The following is a 21,099-nucleotide window of genomic DNA, read 5'->3' as shown; positions in this document are numbered from 1 at the left end:
TCTTGAAATAAAAATTTCTCCAACAAAATAGTTCTTTGATTTCGCACTAGGTTGCACTATTGTAATTCTTCAGTAGTGTCCTCTAGAAGAGAAGTTTCAACTGGCGCAACTTTTAAATAAACGGTGTAGAGGTGTACCGCCCGGTACAGACCTCCCCCCCCAAAAGTTCCTCCAGGGGTGACACATGAAATCAGTTTGAAACAAAGTCCAAGTAATGATGTTGATACGAAGATAGATAGCAGAAGCATTTACAAGATTTCTTAATTCAGTTTCAAAATGTTGTTGTTGCAGGAGAATGAAAGTCTTTATGTTTGTAAAATTTGAATTTCTGAAGATAAACTTTTAATACTTAAAGGTGAAGAAAAATTTTGCAATGTCCACCAAATATTGTAGTTGAATGCCCAAGTGTAGTTATTGCTTATGGTGACTGTCCATATAGTTGATGTAGATTGAGTCGAATGGCCGGACCGGCCGTTGCAGCTTGCGTCCAACGGAGGCCGCTCGGACCCCTCAAGTACCCTAAGATACCGCTCGCCCGCACTATGAGGGGAGCAGAGGTGTTGAAGTACGCCGCGCCCGCGGTGAACAGATACAGGCTGCGGGCATGTAGCAGGACGTGCGCCGCACATCAGCCTTGGCCGGGAGGTGAGCTCCGGCTCGCCGTGCACATGTCGTCCTCGCTGGAGAGGAGGGGGCCCATCCCCCTCCCCAGTCGCTGCACGGCGCTGCGCGGCTGCGGGGGCGCTGAAACATTAAAGCTAGGCGGCAGAATTGTGTTGGACAATCATTTTCTTTGAGGGTACAGGCTTGTAGAGAGAGTGAGGGGCCAGCGGCGTGCAGATATTCATGGTATTCGTTAAGCCACTGTGTAGGGTGGAGCAGGAGACGGGAGCGTGGTAATGGCCGTGGCAAGAACAGGATGGCAGTTTAATGGGTCGGGGCAGGTTTTACACAAGGCTTACATCTAAAACCAAAATATTACAGAAGGGGCAGAATGCCTTAAAGTGAAACTCAAAAAAAAAATATAACCTTCATATCCTTTCAAAATAATATGAAGCAAGTTAACACAGAAATTACACCGGTTTCACCTGGGACAGGTGAACTCTAAATATCCTCTCGGTGGCTGGATTACTTAGCAATAAGGTAACCGGCGTAAGAAAATCGAGAATGATACAAGGCCCATGAAATCTGGGGGCAAGCTTGCCCGCGGGAACAAAATTTTTGACCATAACCTGGTCGCCTACCTTCAAAGGGGTGGGTCTCCGTCCACGATCATACCTTTCCCTAACCTTTTCATGAGACACTTTAAGATTGGCTTTAGCCTTCTTCCAAAGATCTTTAATGTTGTCCGGATCTATTGTCTCGGGCAGAATGTCATTCAGAGACCAGAGGTTAGAGAGCGGCGTGTTGGGAACGAACTTAAACATCAAAGAAGCTGGAGTAAATTTGTGAGATTCATGAACCGCCGAATTCAAAGCAAAAGCTAACCAATGCAGGGACGTGTCCCACCTAGAATGATCTTCATGATGATAGGCAATAAGTGCGGACCTGAGATTACGGTTAACCCGTTCAGCCAGAGATGGTTGAGGGTAATAAGCAGATGTAGTTACATGAGAGATGGACAAGTCAAAACAGAATTTACGAAACAGATTAGATGTAAAAGCCTTAGCATTATCAGATACAATATATTGGCACGGACCAAAAGAAGCAAAAATAGAATTTAGGCAAGTAATGGTGGACTGAGCGGTAGCCAGCTTAGTCGGAAATAACCAAGAAAATCTTGTAAAACCATCTACACACACAAAGATGAACTTGTTGGCATTACCCTTTGACTGGGGGAAGGGTCCCACATAATCGATATACAGGCGTTCCATGGGGCGCGACGCTTGATGAGAAGACAAAAGGCCTACTTTAGTGGACATGGTGGGTTTACTGATCAAACAAGATTTACAAGCTTTTACAAGTTCCCGAATTTCACCGTCCATACCTTTCCATATGAACATTTCACGAATCTTTTCACGAGTTTTAAAGATTCCAAGATGCCCCCCCAATGGGGTCTCATGATAGTATTTGAAGATCATAGGTACAAGAACCGCTGGAACAACAACTTTCATCAACTTATCATGCCTCGAAGGGCAACATAGAACACCATTCCTAAGAACATAAGGGACAGCATGTTCCCCAGAAGAAAGGGTTTCCATTATCGGAGCCAGCGTCGGATCTTCACGTTGGTATTTCTCAATATCCCTAAAAAGCATGGGAGCATCTGTTAAGATGGCATTAACACCAGATAGTATGGACTCGGAAGGTGATGAACTGTCGACCGGTTCGTGGGTCTCTACGTCGTTATGAAACATACGGCTGAGTCCATCGGCGACAACATTTTCAGTACCTCTGATATGCCGTACATCGAATTGGAAGGCAGAAATACGGATGGCCCAACGGGCTATACGACCTGTACGACGCGGCCTACCTAAGACCCAGCTTAAGGCTTGGTTATCTGTCTCCAGATCGAATTTGACGTGTTCCAGATAGAGACGGAACTTTTCTAAGGCGAATAAGACTGCCAAACCTTCAAGCTCATATATGGAGTACTTTGCTTCTTGAGCTGACAATGTCCTAGACGCATAGGCGATGGGTCGCCTCCCTAGTTCAGTCTCTTGAAGAAGAACTGCAGCCACTGCTGACGACGATGCGTCGGTTTGGACGATGAATTTCTTCGAGAAATCAGGCATAGCAAGTACAGGGGCATTACAGAGAGCTAATTTCAGATCTTCAAAAGCGGCTTGTTGAGAAGGTCCCCACTCGAATTTGATGCCTTTCCTACGAAGAAGGTTTAAGGGCGCCGCTCTATTAGCAAAATTAGGAATGAACTTCCTGAAGAAATTCACCATGCCAATGAACCTGGCGATACCTTTAATGTCCTTGGGAGGTTTAAAATCACGGATGGCCTGTGTTCTAGAATGATCGACTGCTACACCATCAGGTGACACAATATGCCCTAGGAATGACATAGAGGGCTTAGCAAAGGCAACCTTGGACAACTTAACAGTTAACCCAGCCTTACGAAGGCGATTGAGAACTTCTCGCAAATGATCTAGATGTTCTTCAAAGGTTTCGGAAAATACGACGACATCATCCAAGTAGTGATATAAGTACTCAAATTTGATGTCGGAAAAGACCCTATCTAGTAGCCTAGTGAGCACAGCTGCCCCCGTGGGGAGCCCGAAAGGCACGCGGTTGTATTCATATAAATTCCAGTCCGTGGCAAACGCTGTAAGATGTTTAGACTCTTCGGCAAGGGGAATTTGATTATAGGCCTGATTCAAGTCCAAGATGGTGAAGAACTTGGCCTTACGAAACCATGAAAAGCAAGAATGAAGGTCGGGAAGGGGCACAGATTGCAACACCACCTTCCGATTGAGAGCCCTGTAATCAATGACAGGCCTGAAGCCTCCTTGGGGTTTCGGGACTAGAAAAATAGGCGAAGAATACGCTGACTTAGAGGGCCTAATAATACCATCCTTCAACATCTGATCGATGATTTCTTTCAGAGCCTTCATTTTAGGTGGAGATAGCCTATACGGTGGAAAACGGACAGGAATTGAATCCGTGACCTCAATTTTGTATTCAATAAGGTCAGTAACACCAAGAGTATCAGAGAACACCTCGGGAAACGACTGACACAATTTCCGAATACTATCAGCCTGCTCCTCAGGTAGATGTCTAAGGTCTAACAACATCTCATCCTGGGTAGGCGAAATAGATGAACATGATACAGAATTACACTTTAACAAGGGAATTCTACAATTGGACGCAAATTTGAATGTGCACGACCTACTCTGGAGATCGAGCACAAGACCAGTGTGAGAAATGAAGTCCGCTCCCAATATGATGGGGCAAGACAAACGCTTGGCCACAAACAATTTGATCTTCCATGTAAATTTAAAAACCCGAATTTTGACATGTAAGGAACCTAGAATTTCTAATGGAGATGAATTAGCCGAAACATATTTAACAGGAGATGAGTCATAGTCAGGGAGTTTACAAACAGATTTCAATTTAGAATACCAATCAGCCGAAATAATGGAACAAACACTGCCTGAATCTAAGAGAGCTGTTATAGGCTCGTTATTTAACTCAATCTTAAGAAAAGGAACAGGTGCGGGGGTATCCGCCGCAATCCTAAGACACTCTTTAGGGCATTCAAAAGATGAATTTGAAGGCTGGTCGATCTCTGCATTTACAACCTGTTTACTAGGGGCTGAGTCTCGGGAAGATGGATTAGTCGGCTCAGCCGACGCCACTAGTCACTTTTTATTATTGGCATAGCTGGAATTTGCACCAGAAGTTGAGCAGGAGGGGGTGCTATTTGAGTTTGGGCAATTCTTGGCGATATGTGAGAAGGCCCCACACTTAAAACAGCCTTGTGATGACCCTGCTCCATTCCTTGTCCCACTTGACTTGATCAGAGGACACTTATTCCGCAGATGGTCAGGCGACCCGCAAGCATAACATTTACGGGGATTGACTGGTCGGCGAGGTGGAGGCCGAGTGTTACTAAAGGAAGGCGGGGGTTCTTTCGTGACACGCAAAGAATCGGCGTATCTAACTCCTTCCGCTGAGACTGTCAATGCTTCAAGTTCCGAGAACGTTTGCGGGCACGCCGCGAAACACAAATATGACCTATAGGATGGTGAAATACCTTCCACAATAGCTTGTACAATTTGATCCTCAGGGAAGTGAAGAGCAAACACCCTAGTATAAAACTTAATATCTTGGATGAAGTCTGCCAGGTTTTCATCCAAGCGCTGTACCCGATAATAGTATTTCTGAATAAGGGAGGACCTGGCCCTAGCCGGGATGAAGTTAGCTAGCAAATGGGCATGGAAATCCTCAATAGAAGATTGCTCAGCGATGGCTCTAACTATTTTGTCAGATAGAACACCAATAGCATAAGGATAGATAATTTGCAAAATTTGACATGGGGAAAGAGAAAACACAAGGGCATGATCCTGAAATTCCACTAGAAATCTTAAAAATGAAATTACGTCACTGGTGGTGTTGACGGAAAACTTAGAGATACCTCTAAGCAACATTGCCAATGGATGAGGCAAGCTGCTGAACCCAGGTGACATAGTCGTTAAAGGTTTCAATGGCAAAGAAGTTAATTCAGAGCGGATGTTACTCAATGACGCACGGCGTTCAGATTCGTTGTTCGATGGGGCAGAGATAGTTTGAGCAGCAACGGTTATCCTATTGACTTCTCCCTGAGGAGGCTCTTCCTCGTTACCTACATTCACCGTGGCGGGTTGATCAGTTTTGGGAGGAGCTTCGCCGGTTAGCAATTGAGTGACCTTATTAGACAATTCAGAAATAGTTTCAAGGAGCGTATTAGCTTGCTTCCTCTGAACGTCATTCACCTTTAGAGACAACAGATCATTAACTCTATTTGCAAAGTGATACAGCCTGCCTTGCACACGCTTAATTTGATTAGGAGATGGATCGTTTTCATCAAAAAAGCTGACTACCGATGCTAGCCCAGTAATATTCTCGACGATCGTGGAAAGAGAGTCATCAATTTCTTTCTCTCCCAAATTGGGGATGGAAATGGGCAAATCAAGGGACTCTCTAAGCTTGTTAGTGTCTATTGCAACCGTGCCTCCAGATTGAACGTTTCTGATAGTTAACTCATATATCAACTCCTCTTTGCGCAAGTAGTTAAGGAGGAGAACATCGCGAGGGCCGGGCATGATGACAGAACAATTTTGAAAAACTCAAAAAATTCCAGCAACTGAGAAAATTGTTAGAGTTCGAATTAAAGCAATGTTTAGCCGTCAAAAGGGGCTAAATTGAGACCCATTCAACCACGCTCTGCTACCACTTGTTACCGGGTTTTAGCGGTAGGTAGAGGCGTAAGAAGGTGCGGGCGTGAATGGGTTTCAAACTACGGAATCAAAGTTAATGTAAAAGTAATTTAAAATTTAACTAGGTTATATTTTCTTTTCAAAAACAAAGCAATAACAGACATGGCAGGTACAATGTAGCAAAACAAGGGGAGTTACAATATTTACAGGTTTTGGGCTTCACGCCCTGACTTCAGCGATCAGCTCAGTTTTACCACAAACACAAGTTTTAACAGAGGGGCAGAAAACCCCATTCATCCCTAGGAGCCCCTGGCTCCGAATTACACAGAAAAGCCTCCACGAGGCATATGACACTCCATTTTCAAAAGAGCGATCCGCTCTTGAAATTTAAGCCTCTCAAAGGCCAAACCAAACTCTACCTTCAAGCTGTCCTCTAAGGACGTGTTCACAGGGGTAAAATACCCAACCTACAGAGGTCTATTACATGAAAAGAAGGTTGATTACATGACCTCTAAAATAACAATTTGAGAGGAGGCGATCTTGCACTCCTAATACACTTTGTTTTTTTTTAAAACCTAATCTGGCTCTGGGCCGCTAACGCAAGGGCTAATCCCATACTACAGAGGTGACTTAGAGAAGAACACTTTACATTACATAAACGAAGAATAGTTTGAGAAAATAAGTTCACCTCAAAACAAATGTGAGTGGGAGCTCGAGAGGGTTAGCACTCTCTATCCCAATATGTAGCCTTACAAGAAAAAGATGAAAAGAGTAATTACATTTTAGGAAAAGGTTACATGATGGAAATGCTTCGAACCCGCCGCGAGTGTTAAACTGCCGACCTAGCAAGAAAAGAAGTTATTAATAGGCCATTACCTGGTGTTGAACGGCTGAAGAAGAAAGAGGCGCTTCCCGCCTCCTGCTATGTACTTAATACACTGAAAGATGGAACAGAAGTGGCCCGGAGACCCCAAAATCAGCAGTTTATATCCTCTCGCGGAAGATTCTAGGCGTTAGGGGAAATAAAACACCCTCCCTCAAAGATTTTATTGGCTAGGGAAAAGAAACCCCTACATAGAGGAAGAAGAAACACATTATTGGTGGAAAATTAATTAAAGAAATTCGGGATTGGCTAGATCCAAAATAAGGGGAAAAAGAGGGGTATACAGCCAACTTAAACCATGACAGAAAGAAATTTAACAAAGAACAAACTCTTGAAATAAAAATTTCTCCAACAAAATAGTTCTTTGATTTCGCACTAGGTTGCACTATTGTAATTCTTCAGTAGTGTCCTCTAGAAGAGAAGTTTCAACTGGCGCAACTTTTAAATAAACGGTGTAGAGGTGTACCGCCCGGTACAGTTTTGAGGAAAGAGTTCATGCTCAAACATTGAAGACTATTTTCTTAATACATTTGGCAAGTGGAGCATTTCCTGGTTCTGACTCTACTTAATTGTCCAAATATATTTTGCAATGAAGCAAAAATAATTTCCTTCTGCAAGGAAGTAGTAAGATTGCATAAACATACTTGTTGTATAACAATCTGTTGTTTTATCCATTGCACTTATTTTAGCAGCCTTCTAATGTTAATTTTGTTAATACTTCCACTATTATATCTCATCACATTGTATTTTTTAAACCATCATTGTTATTTTTAATGTTATTTTACTTCAAAACTCCTCAAGATTTTAAAATTCATTTCATTATTACATGTTATTTAGACGCTTATTTTTAATTTAAGGTTAAGAATATGGCTGATGATGCCTTCAGGGAAGGCGAAACATGTACCACTATTAGTTAACAAATTTATGTAAATCATCCAAGACTAGACTTCGTATTGATTAGGTGGTCTAATAAATAACTTACTGTTATTATTTCAATCAAATATCATCAATACGGACCAAAAATGATATTTATTACATATTATTACATGTAACATACCACTTAGTCAAGCAGCTCGTCTCCTTTCTACCAAGTCTTCCCAGCCCAAACTTTGCAACATTTTTGTAACGCTACTCTTTTGTCGGAAATCGCCCAGAACAAATTGAGCTGCTTTTCTTTGGATTTTTTCCAGTTCCTGAATCAAGTAATCCTGGTAAGGGTCCCATACACTGGAACCATACTCATCTTGAGGTCCCACCACCAGAGACAAATATGCTCTCTCCTTTACATCCTTACTACAACCCCTAAATACTCTCATAACCATGTGCAGAGATCTGTACCCTTTATTTACAATTATATTTATGTGATTACCCCAATGAAGATCTTTCCTTATATTTATACCTAGGTATTTACAATGATCCCCAAAGGGAACTTTCACCCCATCAACGCAGTAATTAAAACTGAGAAGACTTTTCCTATTTGTGAAACTCACAACCTGACTTTTATCCCCATTTATCATCACACCGTTGCCTACTGTCCATCTCACAACATTATCAAGGTCATTTTGCAGTTGCTCACAATCTTGTAACTTATTTATTACTCTATACAGAATAACATCATCTGCAAAAAGCCTCATTTCTGATTCCACTTCTTTACACATATCATTGATATATATAAGAAAACATAAAGGTCCAATAATACTGCCTTGAGGAATTCCCCTCTTAATTTTTACAGGGACAGATAAAGCTTCACCTACTCTAATTATCTGAGATCTATTTTCTAGAAACCCATTCAGTCACTCTTTTGTCAAGTCCAATTGCACTCATTTTGGCCAGTAGTTTCCCATGATCTACCCTATCAAATGCCTTAGATAAGTCAATCGCAATACAGTCCAACTGGCTCCTGAATCCAGATATCTGCCATATCTTGCTGAAATCCTACAAGTTGAGCTTCAGTGGAATAACCTTTCCTAAACCCAAACTGCCTTCTGTCAAACCAATTATTAATTTTGCAAACATGTCTTATATAATCAGAAATAATGTTTTCCCAAAGCTTACATACAATGCATGTCAAACTGACTGGCCTGTAATTTTCAGCTTTATGTCTATCACCCTTTCCTTTATAAACAGGGGCTACTATAGCAACGCTGGAAAAAATCCAAAGTCTGGGATGAGAGTAAGTTGGTGGAAGTCTGAAAAGAAGGAAGAACTAGAGTTGAAGATTGTTGTGTGAAGTACAATTTCATTGTAAAAGATCAACATCCAAAGTTACTCCCTAAGGATGTCGTAGTAAAGTCAATTCTCTAATTACATGCAACATTTTTGTTTTGGTACTATTCCTTGCTGACATTATGTCAAGATTATTACAAGTCAAGTGAACCTTCATTTTCTCAGATAATAAAACAGTATTGAGGCACAAGTTTAGAAAATATATCATTTATGTAATTTCATATTTAACCCATTGACATATTGATGTTAATGTAGTAAGCATGAATGCTCAAGAAGTAATGTACAAGGGATGTTACCTGTAATGACTCGGAGAGATGTGAGTAGAGTACAGAAGACAACGAAGGATACGAAGACATATGAAAAGAGCTAAACGACAAACTGGAACAAAACAGATCAAGGTAGTATGAACATGTCAAGTGGATAAAAGAAGAAGGACTGGAAATACAGATGACAGGGAGACCAAGATTATGATGAATGGACTCTGGTGAAGAACAGTATAGTACAACGGAAACTGGACTGGAACACGGTGTTGGATGAGGAATGGTGGATTATAAGCTGTAAATTTCATTTTTGTTCCGTATTGAAGTACAGTTATAAGAAATAAATTGACAAGAGTCTTGGGACTAGTTTCAGCCACTTAGTGGCCATCTTTGCCTGAGGTCCTAAGTCTACTTAAAGACATCATATTATAACAGGAAGATCACAACCATAATTTTTGTTATTATATATATTTTAATGTTATAATTATTCCTACAACATTGAACTGGTATACATATGTTTTAGTTATCACATAATCTGTTCAATTTTATTTAGCTGAAGATGGCGACGAAGTGGCTGAAACTAGTCCCAAGATTTATGTAGTATAATTTACTTGATATATATTGTATTGAAAATTTATAGGAATTGTGGAGACGGGGCAAAGTGGAGAGGCACCTAGTCTCAACTTGAAAAGGGGATTTGATGATGATCATAAGCATGCATGTACCGGTATATACCACATTCTTCATGCATATGATGTCCGGCTTTGTGGTCTTTGGTCCAGAGGGTCCCGGGTTCGATTCCTGGCCAGGTTGGGGATTTTAACCTTAATTGGTTAATTCCAATGGCTCGGGGGCTGGGTGTGTGTGACGTATTCAGCATTAGAAATCATCCTAGGTAGGGCCCTCATCTTCACAGACATGCAGGTCGCCTAATAGACCCGCACCAGGCCACACGCCATTATTATTATTATTATTATTATTATTATTATTATTATTATTATTATTATTATTATTATTATTATTATGTGTATGATACAGTTTTGTACATGTAATGTGCAATGTACTGAATTTTAATCAGACCTTTGATATGATGACTAGGGCTTGGATGTTTACGACAAAAACAAAATTAATATGTGATGCTAAATATGACATGAAAATTATTTGGTAACATTTTCAAAATCTTCAAAATCTTGCCACTGTTTAAATTAACATTATATTGCAAATATACTTTTAAAAGCTAGCACATTTAATTATTATATGTTATTTTGAATTTATTTAATTACTCAATCCAGAGGTAAGTTGACTCTGCACAGAATTAAATAAATGTCACCTTTTGATGCACGATCAGAAAGAATTACAATAGCAAATTACATACATTTTAAAGTTTTCTATTAGGAAGAATCTTCTGTTTTCACCGAACATCGACTTGTAACGGGGAAAAGACCACTCAATATCACACAATGTTATTGGGCTTATTTGAAATATGTCAAATCATTAGAGTTCAATTGACGCTCACTTCCTGCTGCTTTCTACCCATCTATCTCTTTCTATACAGTTCACCCTCCTAATTCACATAAATATATATTTGTAAGAAATTGCAGACAACAATTACGAGATGTGAAATCTGTCTTTGAGGTGACGGCAGGCAAGTATGCAAAAATCGAATTTAAAAAGTTAAAAATATCGCAAAAATATGAAAATTCATGAGGAAATATGACCATAATGTGAAAAAAATACCAGAAAATGGAAAAGAAAAAAAAAAAAAGCCAAAATATGACTTATGAAAAGTACATAATTTTAGTCACCGTAGATAAAATCATGCTTATGTTGTATTTTCCCTGGGAATAATATAAAGAAAAAAATGACATGTCATAAACATCGATGCCCTTGTGACGACGAGGTGCACGCTGGAGAATAAAAGATTTTAATGGTGTGAAACATCTCAAACGCTGCGGGAAAAGGAAAGGCACTGAACACTTTTCACACTTGGCCTATTGTTGCACTTCTCTTGTTGCCAGCCTTGCATGCAATAGTCACGGCATGGCATCTTTCATTAGCGGTTTGTGGGCAAAACCTCACGAATTTTTGCAAAAAAGTGATCGGTAAAACTATTTCTTTTGGTAACATCTTATCCCATAAGAGTTGTGAACCATGTGTTTAAAAATGTCTAGAACAAGAGGGATTGGTCTGGTATGAGGTCCCCGTTTACAGTAGAATTTATTCTCAGAATTATAATTATAACGTGCAGTAGGGTGGCGAGAAGCAGGTTAGAGCTAGGCTCGGATGGCAACCGGTCGTAGGGATGAACATCAATTTGAGGGTAAGTTTCCGTATTATACAATCGTACAAAAACTAAAATATAAATTTACTTCCTTTTTGTTTTCCAGAGCTTGTCTCTTGAATTTCATCAGATTGAAAGGTTCAGTATTCTCCAGTTGACGAATTATCAAATGATAAGGTCCTGTTCTCCCCTTTCAGAGGCCACATTCAGGACACTAAAGCTATGTCAAACCTAAAGCATGATAATGCTGAATTAAATCTTAAGATGTAAAAGATTTTTTCTAAGAAAGTGCTGGACAATATTATAAAAAAACAGTGTGTATAGATTTTAGTGTGGTTTTTAAACATTTCAGAAAGGATGTGAATTCATCAATTTTAAATGATTGGACAGTAATATTTATGTATTTTAATTAGATAAAATTTTGAGACGCTATGGCTGAAGAAGTCTTAAATCAAAGACTAAACCTGTACCAAAGAATGCATAAAATATTTAAAGATGAAGTGTATTCTCACTTACAAAGTGAAGTGTATTGATTTGGTGGATCATTAAACAAAATATTAGCTCTTAATCTCAGAATTTCCTGCAAAATAGTACTTGTATGGCTTATCACCCGTTTCACTCCATTCCCAGCCGTCTTCCTTCATCATTTTGGAGGCACTGATGCATTCAAACTCATTCTCAAGTGAATGTTTTGTCATGCTGCTATCACTTTGACTGCTAGCAAATATAAAACTGTATCACTGCACAGTTCCCATAATATACTGCACGTTTGTAATACGAGGTTTGCTGAACATGGTGCAGATTCGCAGCGTGTCAGGGGGCAGAAAGCTACCATGTAGCAGGCTGCACAGTGTTCAGGGGAATGGTTGGGAGACTTGAGTGCTTGTGTTTGTCTCAGTCACAGTAAGTACATCCCTCCACATAGGAAACTGGGCTTCTGCAGGCCACTGTAAAGTATAGTTTCACCGAGCTCGATAGCTGCAGTCACTTAAGTGCGGCCAGTATCCAGGAATCGGGAGATAGTGGGTTCGAAAGCCCTGAGGATGGTTTTCCGTGGTTTCCTACTTTCCTGTCCCATCGTCGCCATAAGACACATCTGTGTCGAGGCGACGTAAAGCCAATAGCAAAAAAAAAAAGTATAGTTTCACCGGGCGAGTTTGCCGCGCGGCTGTGAGCTTGCATCCGGGAGATAGTGAGTTCAAATCCCACTGTCGGCAGCCCTGAAGGTGGTTTTCCATGGTTTCCTACTTTCACACCAGGCAAATGCTGGGGCTGTACCTTAATTAAGACCCACTCTTAGTCCTTTCCTATCCCATCGTCGCCATCAGACCTGTCTCTGTTGGTGCAACGTAAAGCCAGTTGCAAAAAAAAAAAAAAAAAAAAGAAAGAAAGAAAGAAAGAAAGTGGCTTTTATTTCTTTTCCAGGGTTCCAGCACTCTGCCTACACGTTTGGTATAGAGTCGCACATCTCCCAGTCCAACATCAATGGAGCGCTGGTACCACCAGCCGCTCTGCTCAGCATCTTGCAGAAGGGGCTTCAGTACACCGAGGCCGAGATCAGCATCGGGGAGGTGAGTCCAGTTTTGCAGAATTGCTGTATAGATAGTTATTTTAATTACAAGTTAACTCGCTAGGTGCCTCTAGTGGCGAAGTAACGAACAAGACTTTGCATGCTAATTCGTGGGTTTGAACTGTAAACTTTTACAAGTGAAGCAGTAAAATGTTCATGAGCTGCTTTGCATATGTGCAGTATTCAAAGGAGATTGGACAAGGTAGGTGTTTTCTTGTCAGATCGAGTGATATATAGAAAGATAGGAACATGATAACCAGTCACTGTGGAAAGGGGAGATGTGCTCTCTCCTCATCGAGCCCCAACTTCCACTCCGTGGCTTGGGAAGCCCATTGTGATGTTGCTGGGAAGTAGGGCGAGAAGAACTGGAAACGATGAGCAGAGAGCACAACTCCAATGCTGACACCTGCGTATGGTAGAATCCTGCACCCCCTGTGGGTGGGGGACGCAGCGAAGAATACACCCACGGTATGCTCTGCCTGTCGTAAGGGGCGACCAAGGGATGATCAAATTAGAACCATGAAACTCCTTGTGATTAGTACCACTACGCGGGAAACACCCTGGGTCGCCTTTACTTGCACGTAGTACTACTATTTTGGGTACCAAATAGGTTTGTGATTAGTAGCAGACAAGGGCCCGATGGCTTTTACAGTACCTGTGATTAGTAGCACCATATGAGCGACACCATGCGATGAGGGAACCCATGGTTCTGGCTTGCCTATGATTAGTACCCACTATATGAGGAATACCAAGAGATAGTACGAGTCTGTGTGGTTAGTACAGTTAGGTGATGAACGCCATAGGTTTGTGTTGCCTGTCAAGGGCGCCGCAATGTGTGAAACACATTAGGTCTGTAATACATGTGTGAATTTGTTTACCTGTGAGTAGTACCATAATGTGTGGAATATCGCGAGTCTCCGCTACTCTTGATTAGTACCGCAACATGGCAAATACCATAGTCCTTCTTTTCTAGCAACAAATACCATTATGAGGGGCCAATGACCTGGATTTTAGACCCCTTTAGACTACAAGCATATTGTAATCAATTCAGCATCGTACTATAGAAGCAGTCCCTTAAATTCATATCAATCCATCCATTCATTCTTTGTAATATCTTTTAATATCAAGAACCAACCACCTTTGTCATAATCCTCAAATAATTGTCACGTTTTTAGACTCATATAACTTATTAACACAAATATTGTTAAGTAATAGTATACTACATTTTATATTGTAATAGTTGATTAACGATCTCTAATCCATTTTGCAAAGACATAGTTTTTAACAGTATTCATAAGTCATTTCCAATCAGGTACCTGATCTATTCCTAAGGTAAAAAATATGGCTGATGATGCCTACTATTGATAGGTGAAACATGTACCATCCAATATATTAATTTTTTGTTAACAATTTTGATAAGGACAAAGTCCTAATTTTTAAGATTGTATTGTATTGAATATGTGGGTGATCAATAAAAAAATACGAGTGTTATTTAGTACAAATACTGTACTTTCAATATGGACCCAAAAATGAATTTTATCTCATGGTGAACATTAGCTGGGCTTCCCTTCCACGAATTCTGTATGCACATAAATATCACCCCTACCATCTACCAGGAGCTCCACAGGCGGGATTCTGAAGCTGGAATGAATTTCTGTCGATGGCTGTTTGGAAATCTGTACTCTCTAACATTGTATGCAGATGATAAGAACTTAACGTTGTGAGCGCAGTGTGCTTAAGAAAGTACAACTGCAAAGTCCGTTGTGACTATGAGTGTGGTGCAGAAGGTAAAATGCCATGCACTTGAAGATGTTCGATATCCTAGGAGAGACTGAACCGCCCTACAATTCCTTGGAACATTCCAAGAGAAAGAAAGACAATGGACCAACATTCAGATTTAAATATTAGCAAGGATAATATTCAATGGCTGTTAAATTTTATTTCACAACAACATCAAGTGAATTATTTCCCTATGGGAATCAATATACCGTATTTACGCGAATAATACCCGCACATTTATAAAAAAAAATTGAGGCACGAAATTGGGATGTGTTTTTTTGCGTCAAAGTTGGCATTTCTCTTTTTTTTTTTTTTTTCAAAATAAGCCTACCAAAAGTTAGGGTGTGGGGATTATTCGCGTAAATACGGTATCATCTGATGGCCTAGCAGGCATCAATTTGTGTAAAAGAGACAGTCTCTCATAGTGCATTGGCACTGTCTGTTGTTCTAAGTACCCTACGCTGTGGCCTCCGCAGTATGCACTAGCTATGCCTCTTGGTAGGTGTGCTATTGGCCAACTGATGGGCCTAAATTGGTACACTGGGTTGAAACGCTGATGACCAAGAATGAGTTAGCTGAAAAATTTATAATGTCCAATAATAAACAAATTATATTGAAATTGCACTCTAGGAAGCGTGCATGAAATGTGCAATATTGGAATGGCTGTAACTCGATAGTCACAGCACACAACATATTTGTATAGGGTGGGTGAGGAGTCCCCGTACCCCTGTAACTGTTTAGTATCAAATATCATTTATGTAGGTTGGTAATATTACTTCTTATTAATTGTTGGAATACATATTGTCGCAGTCGAGTGTTAGTGTGAAGCCATGGCAGATGTGAACAGTAAGAGTTACACTATCGAGCAGCGGTTAGTGGCAAGTGTAGGTGCACGTACGTCAAGATATGAGAAGAAACGTGCTGGAGTCTGTGCTTGGATTGAAGAATCTACTATGAATTCGACATGTAAACCTGCTTCGGAACTCGAGGACAACAATGCAAGATTACACTAAAAATCGACCTTAAGTTCAGACCTTTTCGACCGACGTTCGTAACAAGTTATCGGGTAGAGACCAGAATGAGCGTGTTTTAGCAAATGCAGTGAGCCGTGCCAAGGTTATGTTTTCAGACGAATGTGCTATTTATCGCAGGTCATGTGCTAGAAACGTTGTCGTGCGGGCCGAAGAGAATCCTCATTACAGAGTTGAGTTGAAAGAAACCTCCCCACGATATATGGGCAGCGATAACAACACAACATCTGCTTGGACCGTACTTTTTTGAAAGGAATGTGAATGGTGCAAATTATTTACCCATGTTACAGACCTGGATAATACTCCAGCCTGTGGAAAGGAGCCTCACAGAATGTGTATGCCTGCGCGAGTTCCTAAACGAACATTTCCCAGGATGGTGGATAGGTCGTGGTTCACTAGCGACACTAGCCACCAAGAAGTCGTGGGGAGTCATTAAGGTGCGTGTATCTGCATGTCATTATGCTACAAAGGAAGAACTGTGCAATGCTGTTGGGGCTGCATTTCGCACTATAACACCGGACGTGCTCAGAAATATGTCGAGAAGAACATGGAGGTGTATAGGACTGTGTTTACAGCATGATAGCGAACGTACAGATGTAACCTAAACAACATGTGATACTAAACAGTTACAGGGGTACGGGGACTTCTCGCCCACACTTTCTTTTCTGCATCACCAAATACCTTCTCACTGGAATGCTCAACATCACCTCCACTTTTTGCATTCATTTCATTCGCAGCATCATCGTTTGTCATCAGATCACCTGAGTCGTTATAAGCATTGTTAACCTCATCACATGAGTTAGTTCACAATCCATACAACTGATGGAAGCGTACTCGTTTAATGTGACCACATGTCATCTCATCTCGCTAAGTCTGTCTTGAGGAGTTTCAAACATTTCTTTACAGGATGGATCGGAGCAGCGACTGGTGGAGAGCCTGTCCCTCATCGATGCCGTCATGCCGGACATAGTGGCAAGTCGTCAGAGCCAACAGAATCAACAGAACCAACAGAAATGTGGTGTGAAGACCGAGCTGTCGGATAACGTCAACGGCGGAGAAGAAGGTAAGTGGTCTATTTCCTTGCTCCTCGGTATATCACTGGTATTACTGTTTATCGCGGTGTATAAAACACGGTAGGGTGAGCAGTATCACCAGCAGGATACTAAATACTACACTAGAATGAACAATAAAATAAACATAAATGCACAGACTGTAAGAGCAAAATGAACCATATTGTTGCCAAGGATGAAACCAAATACAGCAGTGTTAATATGCAACATTTCCAGATTTAGCCTTGTTAAAATTAGAGACAATTCACAAGTGGCGCTCCTAGTGGCATGACCTGGAAGTTCGCGCTACATTCAAATATCAATGGAAATGCTTATATGGAAATGGATAAATAAATTACGTCTAGAAAGAAAGTGTTACTAAGATATTAACTTCAAAGTTGCTAAAGCAATTCTGGATAAATGAATGAAGAGTTATTTAACAGGTTATTATTTAAAGACTGAAATTAGGCATATAATCAAGGTGTGAAATGGACTGCTGTAAAAGGGCTTGATCTTTTGTTTATGCATTACTTTTTTAGCTTTCCTGCCTTAACTTTTGCGGCTAGATTTATCTTTTTTTCTAATTTAAAAAACATTGTATCATTACATTAAAACACTTGTCAATAAGAATATCAGCACATTCCTTACACACATGATTCAATGAATTTACATTTAAGTGCTGGATTATTTTCCTCTTAACTTGAAGCCTGCTAACAGAGAGAAAATATATAAATATAGCCTCAAGAACATTCAAAATTTCCCTATAAGCAATGCTTGCCATTACATTAGGGTAAAGCAAAATTGCATCATCATTTTGTAACAACAAGATATGTACATTTCTTAAGTCACCCATATTTTCTTCAGTGCTTGACAATGCATTAGGGCATTCCAAATGGGGTAACTTGGAACACAACCAGCCACACTCATATGCATATGTATTTTCCTGAATTAAATCAAACCCACAGATCACACCTACAACAACACATCGGTATTGAAGGTTAACTGCTGCAGTATTATGTTTTAAGTCAGTTAAAAGTTTAGTACTATAAAAATCTCTTTGTAACTGGAAGAATATATATGCAAACACAATATTTACTTACATTTTCTTGTCACGAGGGAAACAGAAGAAACTCCGCAAATCCTTCTGCACTTCATAGCCATTGCAGCCAAACGCAGCATATATCTTTCCACTCATATTGACAGGAGATATAAAGGACTGACACACAGTACTATTTACTTATGTCAACTTAATGCAAACGCATAAATAATGCCAAAAACTTCACAAACAAATACACGTGCTCTGATGACAGAATCGGTGACTCCAGGGGCCTATTCCACAAAAGTATGGTCTTGTACATTACAAGTTACTAGTGTGGGTTCTTGTAATGTATGGAGTTGTACATTTCTGTTCCACAAAAGATTGATAGTCTCTTGTATATTACCAGTGAATTGTTACAAGTTTTACAAGTGGCGACATATCAATAAACATACTACGTCATAGCATGAATCAGCTGTTTATCTTCGTATTCCATTCGTTGAATTAGGTTATGCTTGCCTCATTTATCGTAATATCGTATTTTACTGTAACTTATGCAGCAAAGATTGAAAGAACTAATATTCCTGTGAATTTTTTAATGCTACGATGTTATTTTTCAGTTTATTTCTTTGATGATAGGAAATTACTCCGTTATTATCACCCATTCTGTTCTTCCGTGATCCTCGCGTATGTTCTACGAGAGTCTAACATACCTAACCTTGGTCTGTCATTAGGAATCAGATGCCGCTAATAACGATATTCGGCCACCAAACCTAATTGTTACGAAATTGCAAACTCTGCATGAATTGTTAAAATGATGTCAAGAGAAACAAAGTTATTCATTTTGAAGGAAATAGAAGGTAGGAAAGATATTCGTTTCGGTGGATTCAGTGAGAGTCTGAAAAAACAAGACAAAATAAATGGTTGGATGGAAATATTTGACTTGGGAAAAGCTCATGGAGGTTTTGAGGGGAAAAGTTGGACGTATGTAAGAGATATTCTGCTCATTAATGATTCCAGGAATGTCCTTCTTGGAATATGTTTTTTTTTTTTTTTTTTTTTTCAGTATTTTCAGGCCAACAAACAATTTGAGGAAATTTTATATCATTTATTGCAGCTACCACAGACCGAAGATTTTGCCATCCCAAGCATATCTGCAGTACCATGGTACTGACCACCATTTCCTAGCCAATGTAATGTTGTTAGTAAATGTTGTTTAGCAGAGAGAGATTTATTTCTGTTCGTAGGATATTTTAAGCTATGGCCAATATCTATCAAAAGTTCTTCCACTTGTATTGTGCTTAACCTAAAATGTTCATTGTATTCAAATACAGTGTTAAACTGGAAGTTTATTCTTTCCCTGTACAGACGATAGTTTTCATTTTCATCACCATCACTATCACTACTGCTAGACAACATATTTATCAAAATGTATCCAAAATAAGCGTATTTAAATAGCACTAGTACATTTATATATTATTGTCCTTTCACTGGTAGAGAATTCTTCTCATTTCGCTAGTAAGTTACAAGTACTAGTACTTTTGTGGAACAAGCCTATAAAAATTCACTAGTAATTTGTAAGTATGGAGTAGTCAAGTACAACTATAGAAAATTCTTTGGTGGAACAGAAACTCTGGTATTTGTACAAGTTACTAGAGAATTTACTTGTAATGTACAAGACCATACTTTTGTGGAACAGGCCCCAGGTCACTCCGCTTGACAGAGCTCTAATCACCGTCCCTTGATATTTCGCAAACTATCTTGTATTGTCTACTGTATTTGACGAAACTGAGCAGTTGTAGATTCAGCACTAGGGTTATTCGCACATCCCCCTTGCTCTGCTTGCTTGTCGGGGATAGCCACCAGTGAATAAACGAGGCTGTCATCATTTCCATAGTATTTCATTTATCGCAGCAAAAAGAGCAACATGGAGGGCGGGGGGAATCCTGGTATTGAGGGGAATGACCTCCCTTGTTTGACTCTTGTGAGGAGTGTTTTTTGCTGCTCAAAAACAGTGTGTGTTCATTTTCATTAGCAGTAAACTCTTCGTGCGTTCAGAAAAATTATATCTGGGATTTCAAAAGAAGCGGTTTTTTTTGCAGAAACTTGAGTCATTACTGCTATAATTTTTTTTATTTACATGGTGGAGTTTTACATATACATGTTCCTTCCCGTCGTATTTCATGAATATAGTCTAGTGAATGAGTCAGTTTCAGTTTTCGATGAACAGAAAGTCTTTTAATAATAGTTGTTTCTAAACATATATAAATGCCCTGAGAAAATTGTTTTCTTGGTTGCCAAATACGCCTCTCTAATTTGGTTCACTTCTTCAAATCTCAGCCATCTTATCTGTATACAATGTTTCTTCCTTAATTTTTTAATTTAAAGTACTTACGGTATAATTGCTTTGGCTCTAACCACATCACAACTTCTATGAAATGTAAAAATAAAATAACCAAAGGCATTACATTAAACCGACAGGCTGTGAGAAAACAATCTGTACATTTTGTAACATAAACAGGAATATTTATAGAATTTAATAATTTGGAGGCATAGTGAAGAATGCTCAGATACGAAGAGACCTGCAGCTCAACCTGACCATGGAAGAAAGGCTGAAGTGGCCAGGACACGCGGGCGACTCGAACTCCAAGGAAGTATTTTGAAACGATCATTCCAGGATGAAGATTGATTGGACGCCCTAGAAAAAGGTGGTTAGATCAGAGAAGAAAGGAGAAACATGGGATGATGTAGAGAGAGAAGAAGAAGCAGACAAAGACCGTAACGAATGGAGGCACGCATTGTAAAACATCCTACGTGGCTCGCTGGAAGGAATTCATGATGATGAGTGAAGGAGAGTTGAATTCATTAGAAATAATGTGGTACTCCTGCCATTGGTTGGTTGTGCTGTGCTTACGTGCTCGATAGTCAATGGTCAGTGTGTCAGCTTTCGGTGTCCTCTCCTCAGTCTTGATATTAAAACCTGATCTTCCTGGCAGTGGCCAGCAAGTCCAACTGCCATTGATGACATTCCTTTATGTGATAACGTCGCAATGTGGTATAGGTATTGTGGGGTCACTCAGTGGATGTCTTTTGATGCCTGATCAGCAGACTCGTTAC

General features: G+C 39.9%; 1 protein-coding gene across 1 annotated transcript in view; it reads left to right on the top strand.

Moving 5' to 3' along the window:
• Positions 1-21,099, top strand: part of ebi (transducin beta like ebi) — a 45,450-nt gene that overhangs the window by 8,210 nt on the left and 16,141 nt on the right. The window contains exons 2-3 of the mRNA XM_067158531.2: positions 12,943-13,088; positions 16,804-16,960. Of these exons, the coding sequence (XP_067014632.1) occupies positions 12,943-13,088; positions 16,804-16,960 (303 nt within the window). The remainder of the gene's footprint in view (positions 1-12,942; positions 13,089-16,803; positions 16,961-21,099) is intronic.

Source organism: Anabrus simplex, chromosome 14, assembly GCF_040414725.1.
Source record: "Anabrus simplex isolate iqAnaSimp1 chromosome 14, ASM4041472v1, whole genome shotgun sequence".
Lineage (NCBI taxonomy): Eukaryota > Metazoa > Arthropoda > Insecta > Orthoptera > Tettigoniidae > Anabrus > Anabrus simplex.
This window is presented reverse-complemented; position numbering and strand designations above follow the sequence as displayed.